We start from the raw sequence: 25,286 nt of genomic DNA on the forward strand, positions 1-25,286 counted from the left end.
ACCTAGGGATTAACTTCACCTGAGTGCACCAACACTGACTTCTGCAAGGCCTACATCATCACCTCGATGACGTCTCATCGTTTCTCCACACATGTAGCCAGATTTACCTGAATTCTAATGTCATTTTTCCCTGACAGGCTCTATCGTCCTCCTTCTGCACGCAATCTCCCAATATTACGATTCTGAAGCTGTAGACATCCAACTCTTTGTTGGTCTTGCCGGTGAGGAAGTATTCAGGGCCATGTAACCCCTCGTCCCTGCCAAAGCCGTCGTCTGCATGTCATGTTCATGGTCCACGAGTCTTGCAAGGCCGAAAACGCTCAGGTTGCGGTGCACCAAACATATTGCTCCCACTCTTTATGGAGGTAGGGGAATCTTGTGCCTCGCGAGCCACTCAGAGTGCTTCTTGGTGCTATGGAGGTAGGAATCAAGGTGTCCATTGGGCATGGCCATGAACTCGTAGACGAGCAAGAACTCAGTAACATCTAAGAAGCAGGACCGTAGTAGAGAAAAGTGTTGGATCTGAAAGACATGGAACACGACGAAACCACCAACCACGAGTTCGAGAGCGCGAGAAGGCCAAAGAGGTTCCCCCGTGGAGAGTTGATCACCGGAACAAGAGACTTCATCGAGGAGAGAAAAGGAGGACTTGGGTCAGTCTACAAAGGTTGGTTGAAGGAGCTGAGGTTTGATGTGACCATCGAAAGGATCATCTCTAAGGGATCAAAAGATAAGACAGACGATTAGTCGATCGGGTGATCGGAACCTTGTGCAGTTCATCGATTGGTGCTACCGGTTCATGCCCAGCGGAAGCGTCGACTCCTGCCTCTATCGCACCATGAAGCACTTTGAGTAACGTGTGAGGCACAGAACTATGGGAAGTGTGTGGTGCATTGCAACATCAAGCCAACAATTAATGCCTTGTTGTTGTCTTGATAGCCAACATCAAGCCAACTCCTACCTCCCTACAGCACCATCAAATTGTTTATCTTGCAGGATTTGGCATTCAAAGCCAAGTTAGGCGTTGTGGACCTTGCCAGGCTCATGGATCAGGACTTGCTTATGGCAGATTCGGCACGGATGAGGGGTACATGGCTCCAGAATACTGTCTACCTTAGCCATAGCTAGCAGAGCCAACAATGAGTTGGATGTCTATAGTTTGAGATTCATGACATTGGAGATTGCATGTGGAAGAAGGCCAACAAAGGAAATGGTGTGAGAGACCTTCGGAAGGCAAGCCATTCAGGAAGCGGCGGAACCGACGCTTTCCCGCGGACGATGACCTCCATGGATCCTTCATCGAGGTGGAAGTCCTTCCCGACCAAGATTAAGATGAAAAGAGAGGAGTGCAACTCGGTTTATATAGGGGATGAGGGAGCATATCTAATAAGGTATGCTGGTTTCTTTTTATTTAATTTTACTTTTAATTAATAATAAATATATTATTCTTTATTAGAGTGTTCAAAAGTATATATATTTATTTATTGTTGAGATTTACTCGGCATAAAAGATTAGAACGTACAAAATGATATTAAAGTCGGCCGTTGGTTATGGAATTTTAATTTACCAAATAGACTTTAAGATGATTAATTTAAAATTTAGATTTAATTGTGCGGGGTGTCTATTAGGTTCAGTTCAATCAGACAAAAGCTCAGGTCTAGTTGAGATCAAAGTTACCTTTGATCAGACCAATGGATTAGGCAAACCAGACTTGACTTTAGTCAAGGCTAACTCGACTTACACGCTCCCCTCAAGATGACCACACCTCTAAAACAACTATATATTTTTAAGTTAACTATAGCGTTAAAATCATTGTATTCTTTAAGTCGAACATATCCTAAAAATGATCATATCCTTCTAAATGATCATATTGATCCAATCTGAACCTTAATAGATTAGACCCTAAAATAATTATATTTTTCAAGTTAATTGTAGCGTTAAAATCATTATATCATTTAAGTCAAATATATCCTAAAAATGATCATATCCTTTTAGATGATTATGTTAATCCAATTCGGAGCTTAGTAGATTGTGCTTATGTTACGCATGTAAAAAACAAGAAAATGAGAGTCATTTATATATTTTTAAAAAAGAGTTATTACTAAGAAGTGGATAATGAATTTGATGGGTTCATAAGCTTGACCTCTTTGTGACAAATGCATCAGTGGCTTTAAACATTATGGTTCCAATGATTGATAACCCATAAACCCAAAATGATATTTTCTTATCTACTCTAAACATAAATTCTCATGTAAGTGAAATAAAACATCGGTAGATGTGAAATAAAGATGAACAAATTTCACGAATTGAACCTCAATCATCTCGTGATGTCAAGTTATCGATAGGCAATATATGCCTAAGGATATATCTAATCCGAAGTCTAACGATAAACACTCTTGCTCATTTGAGTCGATAATATCTCAACTTTGATGGATCAATCATTTCTTCAAATCAGTTATGTCCTCAAGATGACTATCCTTTTAAAGTAATTATATTTTGAGCTCATGTTATCACACCTTTCCAAAAACAAAAAAATGAGAGTCATTTACATATATTTATAAGAAAATTGTTAATAGAAAAATGGATGATGAATTTGATGGGATGATGAGCTTGACCTCATTATTCCTGGAAAAAGCATCCTTACAAGAGTGATGGAGAAGACGGACGGGTAAAGTTTGACTGGTCAACACGAGTTTAGTAGAGGCGCCAATAACACTGTTAGTAATATATAATTGCCAAACATTATATTGTAACGTTGGTATCATAAACTTGCCATAGTATAAAGAAACGCCGTTGCCGGGGATCGAACCCGGGTCACCCGCGTGACAGGCGGGAATACTCACCACTATACTACAACGACTTTGATATTTAATTATATATAGAAACTTATGAGAGGCAATAAAATAGCATTATAATTAATAGCGATGCCAACTTTTATAGAGACCGTTGTCGATGGTGAAGAGGATCCACAGGGAGAGAGTGTTGTGCTTAGTGGTGGGTAGAAGGATCCTAATATTTTTATGATAGGAATAGCGAGAATATAAATATTGATAAGAATCATAGTGAGATTATTTTTTATTATACAAAGCAAATGATAAGAGAGGTCTATGGAAGGCAAGTCATTCTGAAAGCGATAGAATCGACATTTTTTCCATGAACGATGACCTCCATAGATCCTTTATCGAGATGGAACCTCTTCCCGATCAAGATTGAGATGAAAAGGAAGGAGTGCAACTCGGTTTATATAGGGGATGAGTGAGCATATATGTTTACTTTTCATTTAAGTTTACTTTTAATTAATAATATATTTTTTTTATTAGAGTGTTTAAAAGTAGTATATATATATATATATATATATATATATATATATATATATATATATATATATATATATATATATATATATATATATTGCTGAGATATATTCTTTATGAGAGCAAAAAAATATTAGAAAGTATAAAATGATATTAAAGTTGGGCATTGGTTATGGAATTTTAATTTACCATATAGAATTTAAAATGATTAATTTAAAATTTAGATTTAATTATTCCAGTGTTAAACCTAATATATGCTAGCATGCCTGAACATGTATCACAAGTAGTTAAATGTTAATATATGCATAAGAATAAATCTATCCCACACACCCCAACTCACTCAAGTTGACAATGTCTGGACCATGATAGGTCAACCACTTCTTGAAGTTGATCGTGCCCTCGAGATGACCACCTCTCTAAAATAACTATATTTTTTTATTTAACTATAGCAATAAAATGATCATGTTGATCCAATCTGGACCTTAGTAGATTGGGCCCTAAAAAAATTATATTTTTTAAGTTAGTTGTAACGTTAAATTATTATATCATTTAAGTCGGATATATCTTTAAAATGATCATATCCTTTCAGATTATTATGTTAATAAAATCCGGAGCTTAATAGATTAGGCTCATGTTATTAAACTTATGTAAAAAATAAGAAAATGAGAGTTATTTATATATTTTAAAAAAAGAGTTATTACGAAGAAATGTATAATGAATTTGATGGGTTGATAAGCTTGACCTTTATGGAAAAATACATCTTAAGAAAGAGTCAAACGGAGAAAAAGTTACTCTATCAATGGCTTTAAACATCATGGTTTCAACAGAATCCAAAATGATATTTTCTTATCTACTCTAAACAGAATCCTCATGTAAGTCAAATAAGACATTAGTAGATATCAAATAGCAATGAACAAATTTCATAAATTAAACCTCAATAATCTTGTGATGCTAAGTTGTCTACAACTAGGTTGTCTACGGGTAATATATGTGTAATGACAGATCTATTCTGAAGTCTAACAATAAACACTCTTACTTATTTTAGTCAGTTGTATCCTTCAGACGATCATCCCTTTAAAGTAATTATATTTTGGGCTCATGTTATCACATCTTTGTAAAAATAAAAAAATTAGAGTCATTTATATATATTTTTAAGAAAATTATTAATAAAGAAATGGATGATGAATTTTGGGTTAACGAGCTTGACCTCATTTTCCCGGAAAAAGCATCCTTAGAAGAGCGAAAGAAAGAAAAGCTTACATGTGTTGTGGTCAACAAGAAACTTGGTATCATAAACTTGCCATAGTATAATATAATAAGGACCTTATTATTTCCGGAAAAAACATCCTTAGAAGAGCGAAAGAAAGAAAGGCTTACATGTGGTCAACAAGATAGATGGTATCATAAACTTGCCATAGTATAATATATAATAAGCCAAAAAAAACGCCGTTGCCGGGGATCGAACCCGGGTCACCCGCGTGACAGGCGGGAATACTCACCACTATACTACAACGACTTTATTATTTAATTAGATATAGATATTTATGAGAGGTAAAAAAGACTGACCTAAAAGAGAAACTCGATTAGCTCCGTAAGGCAGAGACTGTGAACAAGCAGCAGCGCGACGGCATGAGATGAGCGTTGATAAAGCGGCCAGCAGCTTGACGGCGACGAGATCCCGGAGGAAGGAGGACTCGGCTATGCTCAAAGAAGATCAGCCTTTTGCATAAAGGAAACAAGCGGAGGCGGGGAAATCCGTGGCCACAGGGAAGAGCGATGGAGGGGAGGAGAAAGGGAAGAGAGATCCCTTCTGATTTGGTAGCGGGGAGGCGTCCGGCTTCGGCCACTGGTCGAGGACATCGACGAGGGCGGCGACCTCTGGCGAGGCTATCGTCGATGGTGAAGGCCGGAGGCGGAGGGCGATCCACGAGAGGAGGCTGCGCTCAGCGACTGTCGTCAATGGAGAAGCCCAGAGGCGGACGCGGATCCGCGAGGAGACGGTGTTGTGCTGAGCGGCGGGCAGAGATCCTTCTATTTTTATGGTAGAAATAGGAAGAAGAATATAGATTTTGTATCACTTTTTATTTTATATATATATATATATATATATATATATATATATATATATATAAAAGATAAATTAACCATTAAATATTAATATCTTTAATTTAATAAATTAACAAAAGACCTCTTTTATATGGCCACGCCAATTGGGTCGGATGTTTAAGCTCCATCTGTCGGATATTACAGAAGTATCATGTCACCGTTATAACTATATTCGGGTTTCGATTGATCATCGATTTTAATCCTATTATATCATTTAAATTTTTTCATCTGATTAAATTTTTTATAGAATTACATCCCTGTATTAACGTGATATAGTAAGTTCGATCAATCAAAATGATAAATGTAATCACTCTACTATTATTTTTGTAGCAACAAAAAACAACCAGTCCTTTTGTGGTAGTATGAATTATCTATAGCATGATGAATCTTGAATTGATAAGCCACTTCTTTTATTCCCTCATAATAAGAGAAAGACTGTTCTTTTGGGTTTAATGACAGCATCAATATTAAACGTCAAGCAAGAAGACTACTGCTAATACCAAATGTTGAAGTTGATTAGTAGCCAAGTTGTAGGACTAGAAACAGTTCTCGAAGGCGAAGAAAACCGTAACCCATATGACATACCGAGTAGCATGGCAGAAGGCGATCATAATTCGCTGTCAGTGCTACCATCTGTTCATCCTCGATGGACGACGACGACCACCAGCACTGAGATTTGGAAGACTTGGAAAGTCCAAAGGAGTTCAACGTTTCGTCCACAACTAGTGCGCCGCTTCTAGAGGATAAGATGTTCCTCCCACTTCGGCCTTGGGAATCCGAAGGGAGTATTGGGTGGACTGCGGTTTGGAAGTCAGGAAGGAGGCAGTGGTGATTTCTTGAAGAAGGTCAAGCACTGGGGTCAAAGTTCTATGGCAGATCGGACCTCTTGACCTGTTGCATTCCAAGTGCTGGACTTGGACCCAGTAAAAACGATGGAAGGGATGTTTCCTGGTTCCCCTCCAATGGCGGAGAATTCTTGACCCAGTATAAATGATTAGTAAGAAGAAAGCCGTTCACTTGCGGACGGCCAAGAAAAGGCTTGTGCGTGAAGCCTACGCCTCTCACTTTGGGCGTCGAGTCAACTTTTGTTTTTGAAACAGGAAAAAAAGAAACCTTTTTTGACTTCATCACTCAAAATGAACAGCACAAATCTGAAATCTCCACTATCCAAACACAGCAAGTCAACACTCGAAGAAGATATGCTTGAGTGAGTCTTGACAGAGATGACAAATAAAACAAGGATCAAGCTAAGAGTGGAAAAGCTTAGACCACTAGTTAGATGTAAATAATCTATTCCAAGTCAGCTTCCAAAGGAAGGGTTTGACTTTAGAGGTCAACCCAAGTGCCACATAACCTTCCAGCCTGGCCATATAGCCTTCTTCTTACTATGGACTTACATGCTCCTTTCATCGTATGTAACCCTTAGGGATTTTTCGTCCATAGCCACTGATAAATACCATAAATCAATTCCATCAAGAAAGAAAAAAAAATATGTGACCATTTCCATATCAACATAAGTAGGTCAATAACAAAGGGGAGTATCTACTTTTGTGGACGATGAACATTTTCTTTTTTTTGGATATTTCTTTTACCCATATTTTGTTGATGGTGTAGCCTCGGGCCATTCGGAACTTGCTGGTGACCCCGACGATGCCCCGCTCCATCCTCTCCGTCATAAATGCCCTGCCTAAGATGGAGAAGCTGCTCCCGTTGTACTTTCCGGCGGTGAACACGAAGTTTAGCGCCGAGAGGTAGGCCGGACTCTCCAAGGATGCCTGCACAGTAAGCTCCTGCGCTTTCCCGATGAGCTTGGAACTCGACTGGGGCCCTTCCCTCAGTATGTTTTCGCCCACCCCGATACTCCCGAAGGTGTTGTTGCCGGGAGGGCTGACGATGCCGACGGTCGTCGCGTTCGAGCCACCGTAGTAGTCGTAAAAGTAGAAGCGGAGATGGGTTATCTTCTCTCTGTGTTCATGGCTGCTTCTCGCAATGGAAACAGTGGCAAAGAGGAAGAGGGGGAGGAGGAGGAGGAGAGGGAAGGACGGAGATTGCGAGGAGGCCATGGAGAACCTTCTGCAGGAAGTGAACAGGTAGATGGGGGATTGGGTGGAGAGGCATGAGGGTCTTGTGGGCTTTTGTAGACAAAGTAGTAGACGTACAACGGTGTTCTTCGTTCAACTATCACATGCAAGTTCGCTTCACTACCACCTCAAACATAACACTCGGTACCACGAGAAGATAGAGGAGACGAACCATTGGCAGCTTCCTTACTCTAAAGAACAATGTACTAATGTAGAACAAGCTGCAAGCAGAGCCGCATTAATTGCAACAAAAAGCAGCTCAAGATGTTGCATCGTCCTCCATGACGAGCTCGGCCATCCGGAACTTGCCTGTGCCCCCGACGATGCCCCGCTCTATCCTGCCGGTGAACACGAAGTTTACCGCCGACAGGTAGGCCGGCCTCTCCAAGGACGCCTACATAGCACTAATAATAACCACAAAAAACGCCGTTGCCGGGGATCGAACCCGGGTCACCCGCGTGACAGGCGGGAATACTCACCACTATACTACAACGACTTCGTTGTTTAGCTTGCATCAAATATAATATATATTATATAATTTTTAAATGAGAAATTTAATCACTGATTTAGGTCTTTATTTGCTCTCCTGATTGTGAATTACCTATAGAAATTTGTCCGTTGATGCACATAATAATATCATATTATCAAACTGTAAGAAAATTATGAAATGGTGAGGGAATGACATTTTACTTAGTAATCGAAACCACATATGTTCATCCTCCATCGGACCAAAATTTTTCTAAACATATATTAGAAGATAAAAAGATCGTAGATTATATTGTAGCATGGCAGAGGGTGAACATCTTGCTCTATCCGTGCTACCATGGAATATTAATATCTTTAAATCAATAAATTAAGAACAAGGCCTCTTTCATATGGTCAATTGGGTCGATTGGTTAAGCTTCATATGTTGTCTAGCGTAGAAAATTACTAAGACTTGATTAGAGATTGTGTTGGATCACATTTTGAGTTAGCATAGTACTCTTAATTAGAGTTGTATTGGATCAGATTTTAGTGAAGAGCTCAAACGGATGGGTTTAATTCAAAGAGTTATAAGGGATTGATCCAATACTTTGATATCCTCTTTTATAGGTCTAAACTTGGTTCATATTATTGTCGCATAGCATGCTTTGATGATTTCATGTTGGCTAGACTTAACTATATTTCATGTATCAGGTTTTGATTGATCATCAGTTTTAATCCTATTATATCGTTTGAAAATTTCATTTGATGATGTCATGAATATCGTCGATGGTTGGTTCACTATCGAAGGTGCAAACTCATTCGGATGTCTTTTCCTGACTAACGTGAGAGACTTAATGAAGTGAGATCACCCCAGTCTCTTCTTAGCTGACGTGAGAGACTTGGTGAGGTGAGACTGCATAGGTGATTCGGTCGAAAGCGATCTTGTCGATGGGGACCCAATTCAAGATAACGGGGTAGGTAGTATGGGATCTTTCTAGTAGTAAGATTCCCTCTTTAGGCTAAATTGTCCGAGTGTCCTTTAGAGATGATTTGTCTCATAGTTGCGTGACTGCATCTTGACAGTAGAGTCGCCTCTTGTTCGTCAATGAACTTGCATGTGAGGCTAGTGCCGAGGTTGCCCAACATTGTCCCTCCAATACTTAAATCAGTGAACGAGAGAATAAACAATCAGAACTATATAATTGGGTAGAAATATGAGGGATAACACCATTTAATTAATTCTCGACCTATAAAAGCATCTCCAAACATAGAATAATACAGATGCGATGTGGACAATCTTGGCTTTATGTATAACTTTAGGGATAATGAGAAGAACATAATAGGAGAAACTAAAAGTTAATCATTCAAAATATGAAAAATTTCTAGTGAAATATTAACAATAATCAATGTATCATGTGCGTAATTGATTTCTTCTTCTATAAAATCTTTTTTTTTAATCTTATTACTATACCCCAAAAATATGTATTTAATATTTTTATCATCAAGTTTACTTCTTTTTTCCATAGGAATATAAAAATAAGCAATACAACTAAATACCTTTAAATGAATTATATCTTGTTTTCTATTCAACCATGTTCCATAAGATATTTTTCCTTATAGTAGAAAAATGATTTAATAAATATACAACTGTACTCATAATCTCTATCCAAAACTACTTTAGTATTGCTTTTTCTTTAAGAAAACATATGACAGTTTTGACCACTTCTCGGTCCTTTTGCTCTGCTATTTTATTTTGTTGGGATGTAACTTGTAGTTAGTTCCCAATGAATACTTGCATTCCTATAAAAAATAAAAAAATATTTAGAAATAAATTCAACACCTCTATTAGTATGTAGAGTTTTAATAAAACAACCACTTTATTTTTTTATATATGTTTTAAATTTTAGAAAACAAGGAAGACTTTAATTTTTTCTTTTAGAAAATATACCTACATCATCTTATGCAATCATCTATAAATAATAAAAATATTTAATCAATTATCATATTCTTCTGATTTAATAATTATAGTTCATCATAATTCAAATGACCATATCTTTTATGCTATAATATCAATTTATCAATAGTAGTAGCTGTGAGTGTATGCAACTAGAAATCTGAAAATAATAAGGAAAATAATTTTTTTTTTTATAATCCTCATAATTGCTATTAATTTTTAATTTGTTATTATTAATTAAATATTTTTATCATAAAAATAGCATAATATATTTTCCTATTAATTACCCTATATTAATGAGATTTTTATTTTAAATCAAGAATAAATATCACATCATAAATATATATTTTTTTTATCAAATTTAGTGTTCACAAAAAATATTCCTTTTCTTCCACCTAAACATTACCATCATTTCTTGAAGATCTAATTGAATTATCAAGTTTTTGAAATAAGCTTTTATCCGTTATCATATGATTACTATATCCACTATTGAAAAACCAAGCAAATCTATAATATTCTTCATTAGATATCGAAAAATATTTTCTTCATCCTTTTTTTCACTATTATTTTCTTCATGATAATTTACTTAATTTTTATTTTAATAATTTTTTCAAGATAATCATATTTTTTACTCTAAAAGCAAATAGAAATATTTGGATTTTTATTTTTATATCAATAATCTTTTTTAGTATGTCTAAGTTTTTATAATAAAAACATTGATAGGATCTTTGTTACATTTATCGGAGTTCCTGTTATCCTCATATGATTGGCCTTGTCCACTACCTCCTGCGCTAGATCATACAAAGGCTCTACCATTTTGATATCTTCCTTGAGATTTAGTTTATAAATTTTCTTTTAGTCTTTTTGATCTATCTTCATTTGAAAAGTATATTTTAAAATTTTATTTGGAGATCTATTTATTTTTTTATTCATGAACTAAAAACGAGCTCATTAATTCATCAACAAATAATATACTTATATCTTTAGCTTCTTCTATAATAATAAAAATTATATCAAATATTAGAGATAAACTTAATAAACCCTTTTTTACTATTATTTGATTTTTTAGGTTTTTATTATAAGATCTTATTTAGTTCGCAATAGAAAAAACTTTTAAGAAAAAACAAGTGATGAATTTAGAATCTTTCGTCACGAGAGTTTTGAATTCAAGTTGAAGAATTTGAAGCTTTAGAGTTTTTACCTTGTTTGTGCCTTCAAACACACTTTTTAATATTTTTAAGATTTTTGTTGATATTGATGCTAACATGATTCAAGAAAATAGGGACTTATCTATTTCTAATTGTAGCATGTAGAGAGCTCTTATATTTTTTAGTATATTTTTATTCATTTGATTTTTTTTAATCTTTAGTAATATTAGGATCCTATATATCATACTTAACAAAATCATTTTTTATCAAATTTGATAATTTTCACTTTTGAAGATAGAAAGAAGCTGGTAAGAGATATTTACTCTAATGCCAACCATTTTTTTAAATTGATTTATTGAGTTTTTTAATCGACTTACTTTTATTTGTCTTCTTCATATCATATCACACTTATTGATTTTATAAAAAAAAACTTCAGAAAAAAATAAAAAAATGAATAGTATTTTCAATGTTTTGGATTCATCCCAAAATAAGTATTTATATTAGTCAAAAAATAAAATATAATTTTTTAAATAATAAAAAAATTCACCGTAGTCCAACAAATCTCATCACCCTTATCTATTTATCTTAATCTAAATTCTTATCTTTTATTTTATCTAATTTTAATTATTTAAATTAGTCTTATCAAATGATTGGTAAAACCTATGATGAATTATTGACATTTAAGTGGATTAGTAACCTCTAAGACTAGAAACAATGATCTAAGGCCAAGAAGACCGTAGACCGTTTGACCTGCCTAGTAGCGCAGAAGGCGATCATAATTTTCTTTCAGTGCTACCATCTGTTCTTCCTCCATGGACGACGATGACGACGAGCACCGAGGTTTGGAAGACTCGGAAGTCATGGCTGGTGCTCGTTGATAGATGGTGATGGCCAGCTGCCATCATGAGACGATATATATATATATATATATATATATATATATATATATATATATATATATATATATATATATATATATATATATATATATATATATATATATATATATATATATCCAAGATGTATTGGAAAGTTACAAGGAGTTCAACTTTTAGTCCACAACTAGTGCGCCGCTTCTAGAGGATGAGATGTTCCTCCCACTTCCGCCTGGTGAAGAAAATATCCCTAGTGTTGGAGGAATCCGAAGGGAGTGTTGGGTGGATTGTGGTTTGGAACTTAGGAAGGAGGCAATGGTGGTTTGTTTAAGGTCAACCAGTGGGGTCTAAGTTTTATGGCAGATTGGACGTCTTGACCTGTTGCATTCCAAGTGCTGGACTTGGACCCAGTAAAAGTGATGGAAGGGATGTTTCCTGGTTCCTCTACAGTGGTCGAGAATTCTTGACGCACTTCATTTTTCTTCCTCTTCTTCTTCTCCGAGGAACCTGTGCATTTCCTCTAGAAAACACTCTCCTTGTAATGAGCAAGTCTAAAGGCAAAATGGAAGGAAAGCAATGCCACCATAAAGTTTCAGTGATGCTTTGAATTACTTCTTAAAATTGGTTTTATTAAATATCTTAGTGGTGATTTTTTTTATCGATTGATTTATAAGAAGAAAGATTGTCGAATTATTTCTTCCTTTCCAACAAAAACAAGAAATAATCATTATAACAGCCAAAACGTAGTTTTCTTCGATTAACAAAACTCATCGATACTGTTTCGGAAGCAACACACCCTTGTCATTAATGGAGGAACAATCCATAGTACGACACATCCGTACCTGACAACCGCCTGGGTTTAAACGCTGGAACTGCTTTATGGACCTTCATCCCTTTCACTTTGAGTTGGAACGAGTCAAGTCCATAAAGCGGTAAATGAACAATGACTGCTCTTTCTGACTGGCTTTGTGTTTGTGTTTGAGTGCGGGGGTTCCCAATCGGAATTGGTGTCTTTCCATCCATTTCCTCGGACTTCACTGTGGCTTTTGGAGGTGCCTATATAAGCACTTTATGAACCTTCCGTTCCTCCTCAAGCGACACAAATCAGGCACCAGGTGAGGAATACTGTGTACTGGCTAAATGGACAGAAAAGGATCGGAGCTTGATCTACGAGGTTTCAGGTTTCATCCGACCGAGATGGAGCTGTTGGATTTCTACCTCAGAAGTGCAGTGCAAGGGAAACGCTTCAATCGATAAGAGATCCCCGGTAAAGTATTATAGCAATTTTGGATTATAATATGTAGAATAAAAGAATATGATATTTGATATGAATGGTGAATTTGGTTGACCAATCATCATAAAATTATTTTAAATAAAAAATATAATCATAATTCATCGGAAAAAATATTGGTAACGTTTGAATTAGTACAATTCGATTCTAAGCCACTTCACGAGAAGTCTGTTACCACATGTATGCTTCTCAATTAATTGAAATGAAAATTAAGATCGGGTGAAGTTTTTGATGTGATTCTTTTGATCCTCAAATAAATATTTTTTTAATGATAATTAAAAAAAATCTTAAGATCCACTACTAATACTGCATGTCGGAAGAGTAAGATAACTTGGGACTCCCAAAGTTTTTCATACCGAAACAGGCCATCATTGACGTTCCCAAAAATAGGCGTCTTGGGAACCCGTCTTTCTTTATATGGTCAGGAAGACCAGAACCGACGGCTCAAACCACATCAATTATTTATTTCATGAATATATAGGATATATCGACACCGTCAACGCATTCCTTCGGCCTTTGTATTTGGTCTTTTGTCTTTTTGTATTTCATGAATATGTATGTGGCCGATCGTGATGTACCACACGGCTGACATACGCACCATCGACGTGTCACAAAATCGATGCTCCGAGACACGTGCTCGGTGGGCCACAATCTTCGCAACTACGCCAACCTCGTTCCTCCGGCTTAGGTCAATGACGCCGCCACATCATCGAGTTGTAAACCGAGTGGTCGCTTTGCGGTTCCACGCTACTGTCATTCGTGTGTGCGTCAGCGCTGACATCACGCGCATGTTGACGGCAGTCCTCGAAAGAGATAAGACGGAAGAGGAGTGCGGAGAGCGCCGGCTCATGGCGAACCTGCAGCGGCGGGTCCACGTCCTGGCTGTCCCGTTCCCGGCGTCGGGACACATGCTGCCCCTCCTCGACCTCGCCCACCTCCTTTCCGCTCGCTACGGCTTCGCCGTCACTTTCGTCGTCACCCCAAAGAACCTTCCCCACCTCTCCCCGCTCCTCGCTCGCTGCCCCGCCGTCGCCCCCCTCGTTCTCCCCTTCCCCGACAACACCAACCTTCCCCCCGGGGTGGAGAACGCTGGGCCGCTTTACGACGTCCGCCTCCTGATGCGCGAGCTGAGCGGCCTCCACGACCCGCTCCTCCGCTGGGCCCGCTCCTGGACTGATCCCCCCACCGCGGTCCTCTCTGACTTCTTCTGCGGCTGGACGAACGGCCTCGCGACCGAGCTGGGAATCCCCCACCTCGTCTTCAGCCCCTCCGGCGCGCTCTGCCTCGCCCTTGTCCACTCGCTGTGGCGCCGGATGCCAAACATATCGGATCCTGACGACCCCGACGAGCTCGTCCCCTTCCCCTCCCTCCCAAGATCCCCCCTTTACCCCTGGCACCACCTCTCGGGCATCTACCGGAGGTACGAGGAGGGCGACCCCTTGTCGGAGTTCATAAAGGCGTCATTTCTGGCCAACATCGGCAGCTGGGGTTTCGTATTCAACACCTTCGCCGAGATCGAGAAGCCATATCTGGAACACCTGCGGGACGACCTCGGCCACGCGCGCGTCTGGGGCGTGGGGCCCCTGGCGCCTCCCGGAGGCGGCGGTGAGCGTGGCGGGCCGAGCTTGGTCGGTGCCGAGGAGGTGGCCGCTTGGCTTGGCAACTGCGCGGAGGGCTCGGTGGTGTACGTGGCCTTCGGAAGCCTCGCAGAGCTGTCGCCCGCGCAGGCGGCGGCGCTCGCGGCGGGGCTGGAGCAAAGCGGCGCGCGGTTCGTGTGGGCGACCAGGGGCGTGGTGCCGCTGCCGGAGGGGTTCGAGGAGCGGGTGGCGGGGCGAGGGCTAGTGATCCAGGGGTGGGCGCCGCAGGTGGCGATACTGAACCACCCGGCGGTGGGATCATTCGTGACCCACTGCGGGTGGAACTCGGTGCTGGAGGCGGTGACTGCGGGGGTGGCGTTGCTGACGTGGCCGATGGGGGCGGACCAGTTCTCGAACGCCAGGCTGCTGGAGGAGGAGGTCGGGACGGGGGTGAAAGCATGCAAGGGCGGCGACTCGGTGCCGGACCCAGACGAGCTGGCGCGCGTCGTGGCCGAGTCGGTAGGCGAGGAGGGGAGGGCGCGGAGGGAGAAGGCGCGGGAGCTGGCGAGGAGGGCTGCGGCGGCGGTGGAGGTGGGCGGGAGCTCTTACATGGACTTGTCGGAGGTGGCGGCGGAGTTGTCGGAGGTGGCAGCCGCCAAGCAAATAAAACATAGCCGATGAGCTTATTGTCAAATTTTCCCTTAAAAACAGCATATTTGCCATTCTAAATTGAAATAGTTATTTCTGCCGATTCTGTTGATTTCAACATTAGTCATCATTAAATATAAAGCTTCAGGTATAAAGTTTTTGAAACAATTAAACGTTTAAGAATATCTTAGTCTCAGTGGAAAAAAATATTCTCGTAAAATATCTTATTTTTCCTGCATTATTTCGCACTGCATTTGTCAGCCTCGTAGACCAACTCAAAGAGAAGTTAGCAAAGAAGCTTGAAGACAAAGAGCCAGGTTTCGAATTGTATCAGCTCAGCCACATCTAAGAATTAATACGGGAAGAATGCCTCACGCAAACAAATAATTTATATTGGCAATCATCGATTTTATCGGCACCTTCTGCTTTGAATTCTATCCACAAGGCAAAGGATGGTCGGCGGAGGTGGCTTTGGCTTCTCCAACATCTTGTTGTTCTGTGCATAAGCAACTCGGCTTCTACGCCGGCGGTAGCCTCGTAAAGGATGACAAGACTGCACTCGCAAATGCTTTTTGTGTATGTGAGCATTTTTCTTTGTTTTCTACACTCGTTGTTGACGCTGACAGCCTTAATGTGCTGTTCTGTAATCTTATTTCTGAAGGATGTCATCCGCCGATTACTGTTGCAAACTTAAGCCAATTCTGCTAGTAAGGACTGTAAAGACTGTCGATTCTACCTTGTGATGGTTCATATTTCTATATGAGTTTCTATTTCTATTTCAAGGTGCAAAAGATATCTTGGCACCAATCCCCAAGAGACTGAATGCTGACCGATTTGGGATGGACTCAAGAAAGTCAAACATAAGGAACTTCAAAATTTCTTCGTCAAATAGTGATTCATTTAAACTGAAACTTATTTTTTATCATACTCACTCTGACTTCTTGACTTTTAATAAGTCTTTGTAAAGATGTATCACTGCTAGCCAAGAAAATTAATGTGTTTGGTAAGTTTACACATCAATAGAGATTGAAATAATGTTGCACATTCTCTTACTAATGCAGCAAAAAATTCTTGTAATCCCCAATAAGATAAGAAAAATTGTGTAGTCTCGATTTGATTATATAATTTTTTTCTAATTTTTTTTTTTTTATGTGAGAGAAATGTTAGAGTTAAATCTTGATTCGAGTGGATGGATTTCGAGTATGAGTATTTCATATTTTTTTGTTTTTTTGTTTTTCAAGGTTTTGTTGAGTATGGATATAAAATGTAAAACTGGTTTATAATTTTTTTTCATATCAAAGATATCCAATGATCACATCAAAATCAAATACTTATGCCAGTGGGTGATTAAGCTGTTGAAACTGGTCTTCTAATGATGATGCTTTTGTGTGGCTCTATACCAAATCTTCTTATGAATGTCTCTCTTATGTATTATCAAATGTTTGAGTTGGAGAATAATCCAATAAAACAAATTTTAGATAATTTTCGATTATTTGGGTCACTTAAACAGATCTTGTAGCATTTAGAGACATGAACTACAACTAGAAGAAGTTATTGAACTCAAATTGTCTCAAACAAATATCCTTAATCTTCACAAAAGATTGGGTCATATCTTCATCCTCAGTTCTTTGGGAAATTGATGGGATGGTGTCGAGGCCAGAAATTGTCCCATCAAAAAGATGTAAATACTTGTATATACTACTGCTTCAAAAGTGTTTCTCCTCTAAAGAAATAAATATAGCAACTCTACAGTTGCAGAGCTCATTGTAAACTTCAGTCTTTCCAAGCATCAGGCAGCAGTTTGGAAAGGAAGAAGCTTCGTTGGGTGTGTAAAACATGAATCCTTTTCACTTTACAGTGCGCTAATCTTCTATATTAGTGTGCCTAAAACTTCAAAGTGTTATTTTGTTTCTCGCGTTAGAAGGAGCAATAAATTATTATTATCCGATTTGAATGGCAGCAATTGCTGTGGCTGAGGAAGCTTTTGAATCTCCCAGGTCACACTGATGTCTAAAGCACTGGTCCACAATATTGATTGGACCTCACTAAATCAAGTCTAAACCTGTGTTTTTCTTTTGAAGGAAGAGGAACTAAACCTATCATATAATCATCCAATTTAGAAAAGAGATGCCGGCGGAAGAAATCCAGGATGCGATCTTTACCTCCGATTCCCAAGCAAGATGCGATCTTTTTCCCCCACAAGGTGAACCCTGACGCAAAGAAACCCTTGCTCGCGCCGATGATTAGCTGGGCATGGGTGTGCTCCCGGCCGAGGAAGCTCGCGCGAGATCGAGGATGAGAGAAGCGGGTGGAGGACGATAGTCCCACATCGGGAGATAGGAAGCCAGGCCTGGTGCGGGTGGGCTATATGAGGAACGGGAGGGGGTTAAGTTGAAGATTAAAAGGGTCGGTTGGCTATGTATGCCATGCCCACCCCTTATGTCGGTGGGTGCTGTATGGCTATCAAGACATATGGCCGACATAATTTGTGGAACTATCTATAGGGTTGGCTCGCTCCGCCGACCCTCCAAGCCAACGCTAAATATTGCATTAAAATATTATATATTAAGCTTTAGTTTTTATTTGATTATTGGTAATTATTTATTAACTATATATTTTATTTTTATAATTATAGCTTTAGTATTTTGGTTCTTAAATATTTTTTAAAATGAAATATTTTATTTTTCCAAATTTTTTATTTTTAATTTGAGAAAATTATTTTATAATCTGTATAGAGATAATCATCAACTTATTAATTGTTTATATTATAAATGATATCCTTGTGAAGTTGTGCGCCATCGGTGGGCTTTGTGGGCCAGTCATGGGCCTGTGGCTTATTTGGAGCCTACCAAAAAAAAAAGAAAAAAGAAGGGTTTTGCAAGTTGAATTTTATATTGGTGTATATAGCTAATAAATAATTCCAGCATCAACTCAGTCTAACAATTCTTTTTTGTTTTCAGATATTACAACTATTAGTTTCTTTTTTCATATATCTATTTACATCAACTCGTCCAATATTTATTTTATTCTCATTAATTTAGCAGAATTTTTAAATTTATTTTTAATTAATATACTTAAATATTATCTGAAAATAATGATATAAATTATTTTTTTATTTTTCATAATAAAAATCTAATTACACCCTAAATATTGGTCTAATGATGATGTACCAGATCTTCTTACCAAAAATTCAAAACCTTATTGCAAAGTTTGACTTATTACACCTTGATAGTATATTGCAAAGTTTTAGACTTAAATCCCATCTTCATCAATTTTCTTTTATTTAAAAAGTAAATTATTTTATTCTTATTATGAATTAAGTTCAGTTTAATACATGAGATTCTCTTTGAGAAAAGAGAGAACCCATTTTTTTTCAAACTTTCTCCCTTTATTATTTCCTTACTATAAAAGGAAAACAGTTCTTCCAGTTCTTGTTCTGCAGACGGTAAAAATTTTCCATCCATAGTTTCCTGCAGTGCTGTATACTTGTAACACTTCACCATCTTGTCATCAGCATCCCAATAATAATATTATTATAGACTCAAAACTCCGAGTAGTGCACCATAATCTACAAGTCAATGCCATCCATTGGCTGACTGAGAGCTTTTGCCATTGTCTTCTTGTGGCAGATGGCTGGAAGATGAAAAAGTCAAAGTTCATCTTCTCTGTATGAAACAAGCTAAAAACTACTGCAGGTTTAATATCTTGTGGTGGTTAGAAGAGTTATTGATGAATGTCCTGAGAGCACTTGTTCTCTTTGCTTTAGAGAGTTCAACACCAAAAGCCTCACATGCTCTGACACACTTCATGTGGCTGAGGACCCTCACTTCTCCGCGTTAAACTCCTGGTTTCAGCACAAGCTAGAACCCTAGAAAAGCTTCTGAAGGATTCTCCCACCTTTTCTTCATCTTGGTCTTCTTTTCACACAGCTTTCAAGTAAAGATATGTCACTGGCCCAAAGTTCAATTAAGATGTGGCTACTTGATGAAGCATAGTTCACTGAGTGTAGGTAAGTTGGGGGAAGCTTTCTGACATTGGGTCGTCCAAGACGAGATAGAAGTGCCCCGCAAAACAATCATAGTCATGTTGCTCTGCTCCAACTGAAATAAGATTAAGCAGATAGCGAGTTTAATATGTCTCTCCTGAGTTCTTGCCCTCTTGATGTGGCTACTTGGTGAAGCATTAGTTCATTGAATGTTTGAAACCTCGGGGGGAAGCTTTCTGACATCAGATGATAGAAGACAAATCGAAGTGCCCTGCAAAACAATCATAGACATGTCGCTCTGCTGTAACTGAAACAAGATTAAGAAGACAGTGGTTTGATATATATGGAACAAAGTGTGTCAAAGCAAATGCAGATCAATATGTAATGCTTTTTCAGAGACATACAACATCAAACAGACGCATTCGGTCATGAAACGAGTCTTTTGTCTTGCAAGGTGTAAATTTTATTCATTTTGGCACCAAGTCATGAACCATTTAGCCTGAAAATTGTTGCTGTTTGGCCAGCTGTGCCATCTGCTCAACTTCCTTTCAATAGTTCATGAGTTGTGTGTCGACAAGCCTAACGAGGGATAATAATACATGCATGACACAGTATGGCACCAGTGGGACCTGAAGAACCTAATTGTCAAATGATGGCATCATTCTAACAACCTAGTGGATCCACCATCATTTGGCCTCGGGCAGGATTCGACTGATTCTATGTAATGCACATCGAAGAAGAAAAAAGAAGAGGATATGAAATGAAGTTATAATGGAGTTGGTTGACCTTTCCTTTTCACCAACTTTAAGACTAGAGGCCAATAATATCTTAACCTAGACTAAGTTTTCCCTGCAATTTGATCTTACTTGACTTGACTATATCTGTACTTGCAGCAAATTTGCAGATTATTTAGCACATAGGCTATTTACGTGGAGGTTCGAATTTCAAAATCAAGAATCTCCCTGTAAATACGAAAGATTGGAAATCATAGTATTACACTAGTCTAGTTACATTCTCTAAGACCAAGCTCATTCAACTAGATGTTTGAGCTTACTAGAGAGAATCTGTTTGGAGATACCTGTCTTCATGGATGATCACTGAAGCATCACCAGCCAGCTTAAGTAATCAGATGAAAAGATTTAATGTGCCTAGACCGTTGTGCTAAACATGTTGAGGCACCTGATAAATAAACAAGACAAAAGATTTAGGATATGAGAGGAAAAGAAAATTCATTTCTCTCTGCATGGTTTAGATGGCCATGAGGAATAAGTAGAAAGAAATAAGGGCCCTTAAAAAATCTTCATGGCACTACTTTTCATATCAATGATCCACAAGATGATCTTAAAGATGAAACTGACTTTTAGATGTTTGTGTATGTCTGATAGCACCTGACATCACAATGTACATTAAAATCCTTTGCATTGACTACTCCAGGCCCCCTGTTACAAGAAAGATGTGGATTATTGACCAAAGTGGGGCACTTCTTCAACAAATCCAAAGAAAAAAAAAAAAGATAGAAATTACTTATGAATTTTACATCTTAACTATCACTCTTTGAAACAAAATGTAGATTTTGCTAATATGATTGCACCAAGAAACTTTAGGATGGAGCTTTGATGCAAATCACACTCGAGAGTGGATTTGAGAATCGTAAAAGAAGCAAGAAATGTCATGCATGTTTTAGGGGTTAACTACAGAAGGAGCATAGAAGAAAAATGTTGGCAAAATGAAGCACAGTGATAGCCACAGATCACAGGAACTTGTAATGGTCCTAAATTGTCTCAAATGGACTGTTTGAGATTGAATTATGGACTTATTAGGCACAATCCAACCAACCTTTTTTAAAATTTTTACAATGAAGCCCCTCAAAAAATTCTCTCTGTTTGTTGAACATTAGTGAAATGAAATATTAAGACATGCTGATTGATACCTATTACATCCAGGATCAGTTTGTCGGATATTATAATCCAGACCTTATCAAGAAAGGAAACTTAAATTATTAGGTGTATTTTAATTTAATGCTTGGCATCATATAAATGAGGTTTTAGTTTTTCATGATCGAAAACCAGAAAGGTTTTTATTCAACAAGCCTGTTTCAACTTTCTAGAGCAGTTTCCTTGCATCTCTTGATGAGTACCAAAAGAACAGCCTATCATGTTATATAGCATCCGAATTCCTAAAGATGTCAAGGGTAATACATGGTAAACACTTCATCGTACCCTTTTGGATCCAAAAACACGAGTGGTGTCTTCCAAGTCCCAGCTGATACTTTAATCTCTGCTTGCCATACTGTTTACACAGAAATCAGGGAGACAACATCAATTCTACAACATGCAGTGTCTGAGCTTTTACAATTTTGTTCTTAAGGTGATCCTATGGGATTTATAACTCAATGTTTTCACCTTTCTCCCTGTTGGAAGATACTTCATAGAAACAAAGAAATCATACAACAACCATCAACCAAAAAGAAAGAAAACCCAAACTACTAGAAGAGAGAGTCTGCTTCTGTGGGATAAAATTTACTTTTGTGATGGTCCATTTTTCTTTGGGGAGTGTGGTCTACTTGTCAGCTGTCTTACAATTCCACCACACTCCCATTTTTTTCTGTAAAGCCATTACAGTTGTCCATATAATGTCTGATCAACCAGTCCTTGCTAGATTGTTGGTTCCCCACCTGATCTTGAAGAGGTTTGAGGTACTACAAATAGTACATTCTTGGCTTCAGTGTATGTTTATAAATAAATTGGCCATGTATCAGAATTAATCAATCAAGTAATCATCAGAAGACCTAATTTGCAGCACAAGTTGTTGAAGACTTTAAAGTCATTCTCACTTTGATATTATGAGCAAAGTGTCCCTAATCATGCTGGTGTTTATGCTAAAAATTCAGCTAAATAGCTGCTTGCATTGCCAGCTTAACTAATTTACATGTCAAGTATCAAACATAAATGCAGTATAAAGCAAATAAACAAATATTTTGTTTCTGCAAACATAATTAAACTGATAAATCATGGTGTTCCTTGGATGCTAGAGTATGGTGTATCAAAAGCTTAGACAAGCATAAAAGGAAGAGAAAAGATAGAGATCACCTGAGTTCGGTATGACATATAGAACACAGCCGCAGACGCAAATTGTCTACGCCCCTAGCAAGATCAATGATGCTGACTTTGATGAACACCACAAACTTCTTTCTTTACCACAATGATTGGTCATACAATTGCGATCTATAATAGATTGGAACATTTACCAATCAATATAATAGATCTTATGGTAGGTCACAAATTGGGAGAATTTGCGCCTACTCTGACTTTTGCAAGAAACAATAATAAATCTCACTTCTAAACATCATATAAACATTGACTTTAGCCAAGACAAGTTCCAGGAGAACTCTTTAGGTGAATCCCATAACCAGAAGTCATCGAGGATGATCCGAAGATCTCACTCCTCTGGGCACTGTGGATGACAGAAGAGCCACAGGAAGGCTGCATCTACTGGGGAGGGAGGAATTGATTTACATATACCCTAACAACCAGGATGATATTTCTTGTACTTTCCATTCCCCTACAGTGGTCTCTGCCACTCTATTCTAATCACTAGACCAGCTGACTCCATTGCCTCTCTCACTCCCCCACTTTGTCGCCACACACGGCCACCATGTGACCTTGTGGCCATTCTTCCCTTCCTGCCATGTCAAGAAGATGCGGTGGTTCGGCTCCCACTTGAAATCCCCACACCCTCCCACCTGTTCTTCCTCCCCTTCCTCCCTCTGGCGTTCCATATATATTAGACGAGTCTCACTGCATCCCCTGATCTCTTCTCCTCACCCTCTTCCTTCCCAAATTTCAAACTCTAGATCTATCAGGCCTTCAAATGGCCTCCCTCTCCTCTTCAACCATTATTGTTCTTCTGCTGCTTCTCTTCCTCCATGTTAGCCTCACCATTTCCTCCTCCTCTTCCACCACCACCACCACTTCCCCTGCTTCGAAGTCACAAAAGCCACAACTTTCAAGCAAAAGATCCATGATTGAAGCAGGAGAGGAAGGTGAAAAGATTCAGAATCCCACACTCGTCAAGAAGAAACCATTCTTGGGGACTAAAAACCAGACCAAACTCTTAAAGCCCAAAAAGACCAACTCCACCGCCACAGCTGCCGCAGCCGCCGCCATCGCCATGGATTCCAAATCCAACAAAACCACCAAGAATAAGTTCGGTAAAATCCTTGACGCCACCTTGAAAGCCTCAAATTCCACCAAGCTTCTCAAAACCATCAAGCTTATCAAGTCCAATCTGACAAAATCCTCCAAAGATCAGCTCAAATCTCTCAATTCCACCTCCAATTCCACCAAATCTTCCAAAAAATCGGCTTTTGATCCGCCCATTGCCAAGATCAAGACCACATCCGCCCCCAAAGCTCCCAAACCGCAGCAACCCAGCAAGCCTCCCCTGGCGACGAAGCCGTCCATGCCCAAGGCGAAGCCAGAGGAATCGACGCCCTGGATGGAGACAATGGACGACATGGACCACACGGATCTCATCTCCGACTTTCGGGAGCTCCCCTCCCGCCTGCTCCCCGACCTCGAGCGCCTCTCCACCACCTCCAAGGCCTACATCTCCGCGGCCAACCGCGGCATCGCCGAAGGCGTCAAGCCTTACGTGGGCAAGAGCTTCGCCCCCAAGGTTGCCCCCGTGCTCTCCTCCCTCTTCCTCGCGCTCCCCCTGCTCCTCTTCACCCTCCTCTTCCGCCGCCTCCGTACCTACCTCTCCCTCCACCGTCTGCTCCTCTTCATCCAGGCCTATCTCGCCATCTACTTCGCCACCCTCGCGCTGACCGCCCTGGCGACGGGGCTGGAGCCCCTGCGGTTCTTCTACGCCACCTCGCCGGGTTCCTACACCTGGACGCAGGCGGCGCAGACGACCGGCTACCTAATGTACCTGGTACTGCAGCTGGCCGACCTGGTCGCGGTGTTCTCCGGCGGCAAGAACGCCGGCGGTGGCGGTGCGTCGGCGCGGGCGCTCGCCCTGGCGCAGATGGTGATCGGCCTGGCGGTGGGGGTGCACTACTACGCGGCCGTGTTCCACCGCGCGGTGAGCGGCGAGGCACCGCGGGCCAACTGGCGCGTGCACGGCGTCTACGCCGCGTGCTTCCTCGTGATTTGCACGTGCGCGCGCGCGGAGAGGAGGAAGAAGGCGTACTACGAAGGGGGAGAAGACGGGAAGAAGAGTTAAAACTTTCGGGGGCATTATCGGAAGCGTATCACAGGGGTATAACGGGAAGAGTGCAAGATACCGATTGCGGGTGTAATTTGGGAAGAGCATTACGGTCTCCTAATATTTCTCATCACCATTTTACTTTCCATGTTATTTATTACTTCTAGCTACGTAACCATAAAAAATGTAATAAGGTGTGGATTGGGGATAAGAACACGAGAGAGAGAGAGAGAGAGAGAGAGAGAGAGAGAGAGAGAGAGAGAGGAGATGGGAAATTAAAGTGATGATGCACTGAACAAGACAAAACTTGCTTCAGTTGTTTGATGGTGTCTGGCCTCATTCGATTCGCATAACATGATAAATGACGTCTTTAATTATTCCATGTTTGACATCTTTGTTTGAAGCATCGAGTGTTCATTTTGTTCTTGCATTTTTGTGTTTGTACATTAGCATCACCAACCTTTTCTCAGAAGAAAGAAGATGGAGTTGGTGGGAGTAGAGTGATCATTCACGGATGGATTGAAAGATAGAAGAAATAGGGTAACAAACGCCACTAATCCTTTAATTTAGTGGCCAATTTAGCCTAAATGCCAATTAACTATCACGCAAAAACTTAAATTCTGACTATATTAAA

The 25,286-nt window shown here is 39.5% G+C and overlaps 2 protein-coding genes and 4 non-coding genes across 6 annotated transcripts; 3 read left to right on the forward strand and 3 right to left on the reverse strand.

Annotated features, from left to right (window-relative positions):
- Window positions 1-2,788: 2,788 nt before the first annotated feature.
- TRNAD-GUC (transfer RNA aspartic acid (anticodon GUC)) lies at window positions 2,789-2,860 on the reverse strand. The gene has a single exon. It is a non-coding gene; the product is annotated as a tRNA-Asp (tRNA).
- A 1,898-nt stretch (window positions 2,861-4,758) lies between these two features.
- On the reverse strand, window positions 4,759-4,830 carry TRNAD-GUC (transfer RNA aspartic acid (anticodon GUC)). The gene has a single exon. It is a non-coding gene; the product is annotated as a tRNA-Asp (tRNA).
- A 3,095-nt stretch (window positions 4,831-7,925) lies between these two features.
- Window positions 7,926-7,997, reverse strand: TRNAD-GUC (transfer RNA aspartic acid (anticodon GUC)). Its single transcript has one exon. It is a non-coding gene; the product is annotated as a tRNA-Asp (tRNA).
- Window positions 7,998-14,096: 6,099 nt separating this feature from the next.
- LOC135623063 (UDP-glycosyltransferase 89B2-like) lies at window positions 14,097-15,571 on the forward strand. The gene has a single exon (XM_065125568.1). It carries the CDS (start codon window positions 14,143-14,145, stop codon window positions 15,490-15,492), a length of 1,350 nt encoding a protein of 449 aa, XP_064981640.1. The 5' UTR covers window positions 14,097-14,142; the 3' UTR covers window positions 15,493-15,571.
- Window positions 15,572-17,858: 2,287 nt separating this feature from the next.
- LOC135624089 (U11 spliceosomal RNA) lies at window positions 17,859-17,989 on the forward strand. Its single transcript, XR_010491591.1, has one exon. It is a non-coding gene; the product is annotated as a U11 spliceosomal RNA (small nuclear RNA).
- A 5,126-nt stretch (window positions 17,990-23,115) lies between these two features.
- LOC135623064 (uncharacterized) lies at window positions 23,116-25,034 on the forward strand. The gene has a single exon (XM_065125569.1). It carries the CDS (start codon window positions 23,315-23,317, stop codon window positions 24,668-24,670), a length of 1,356 nt encoding a protein of 451 aa, XP_064981641.1. The 5' UTR covers window positions 23,116-23,314; the 3' UTR covers window positions 24,671-25,034.
- Window positions 25,035-25,286: the final 252 nt, after the last annotated feature.

The sequence above is a fragment of the Musa acuminata genome, chromosome BXJ2-9 (assembly GCF_036884655.1).
Source record: "Musa acuminata AAA Group cultivar baxijiao chromosome BXJ2-9, Cavendish_Baxijiao_AAA, whole genome shotgun sequence".
In the NCBI taxonomy this organism is placed as follows: Eukaryota; Viridiplantae; Streptophyta; class Magnoliopsida; order Zingiberales; family Musaceae; genus Musa; species Musa acuminata.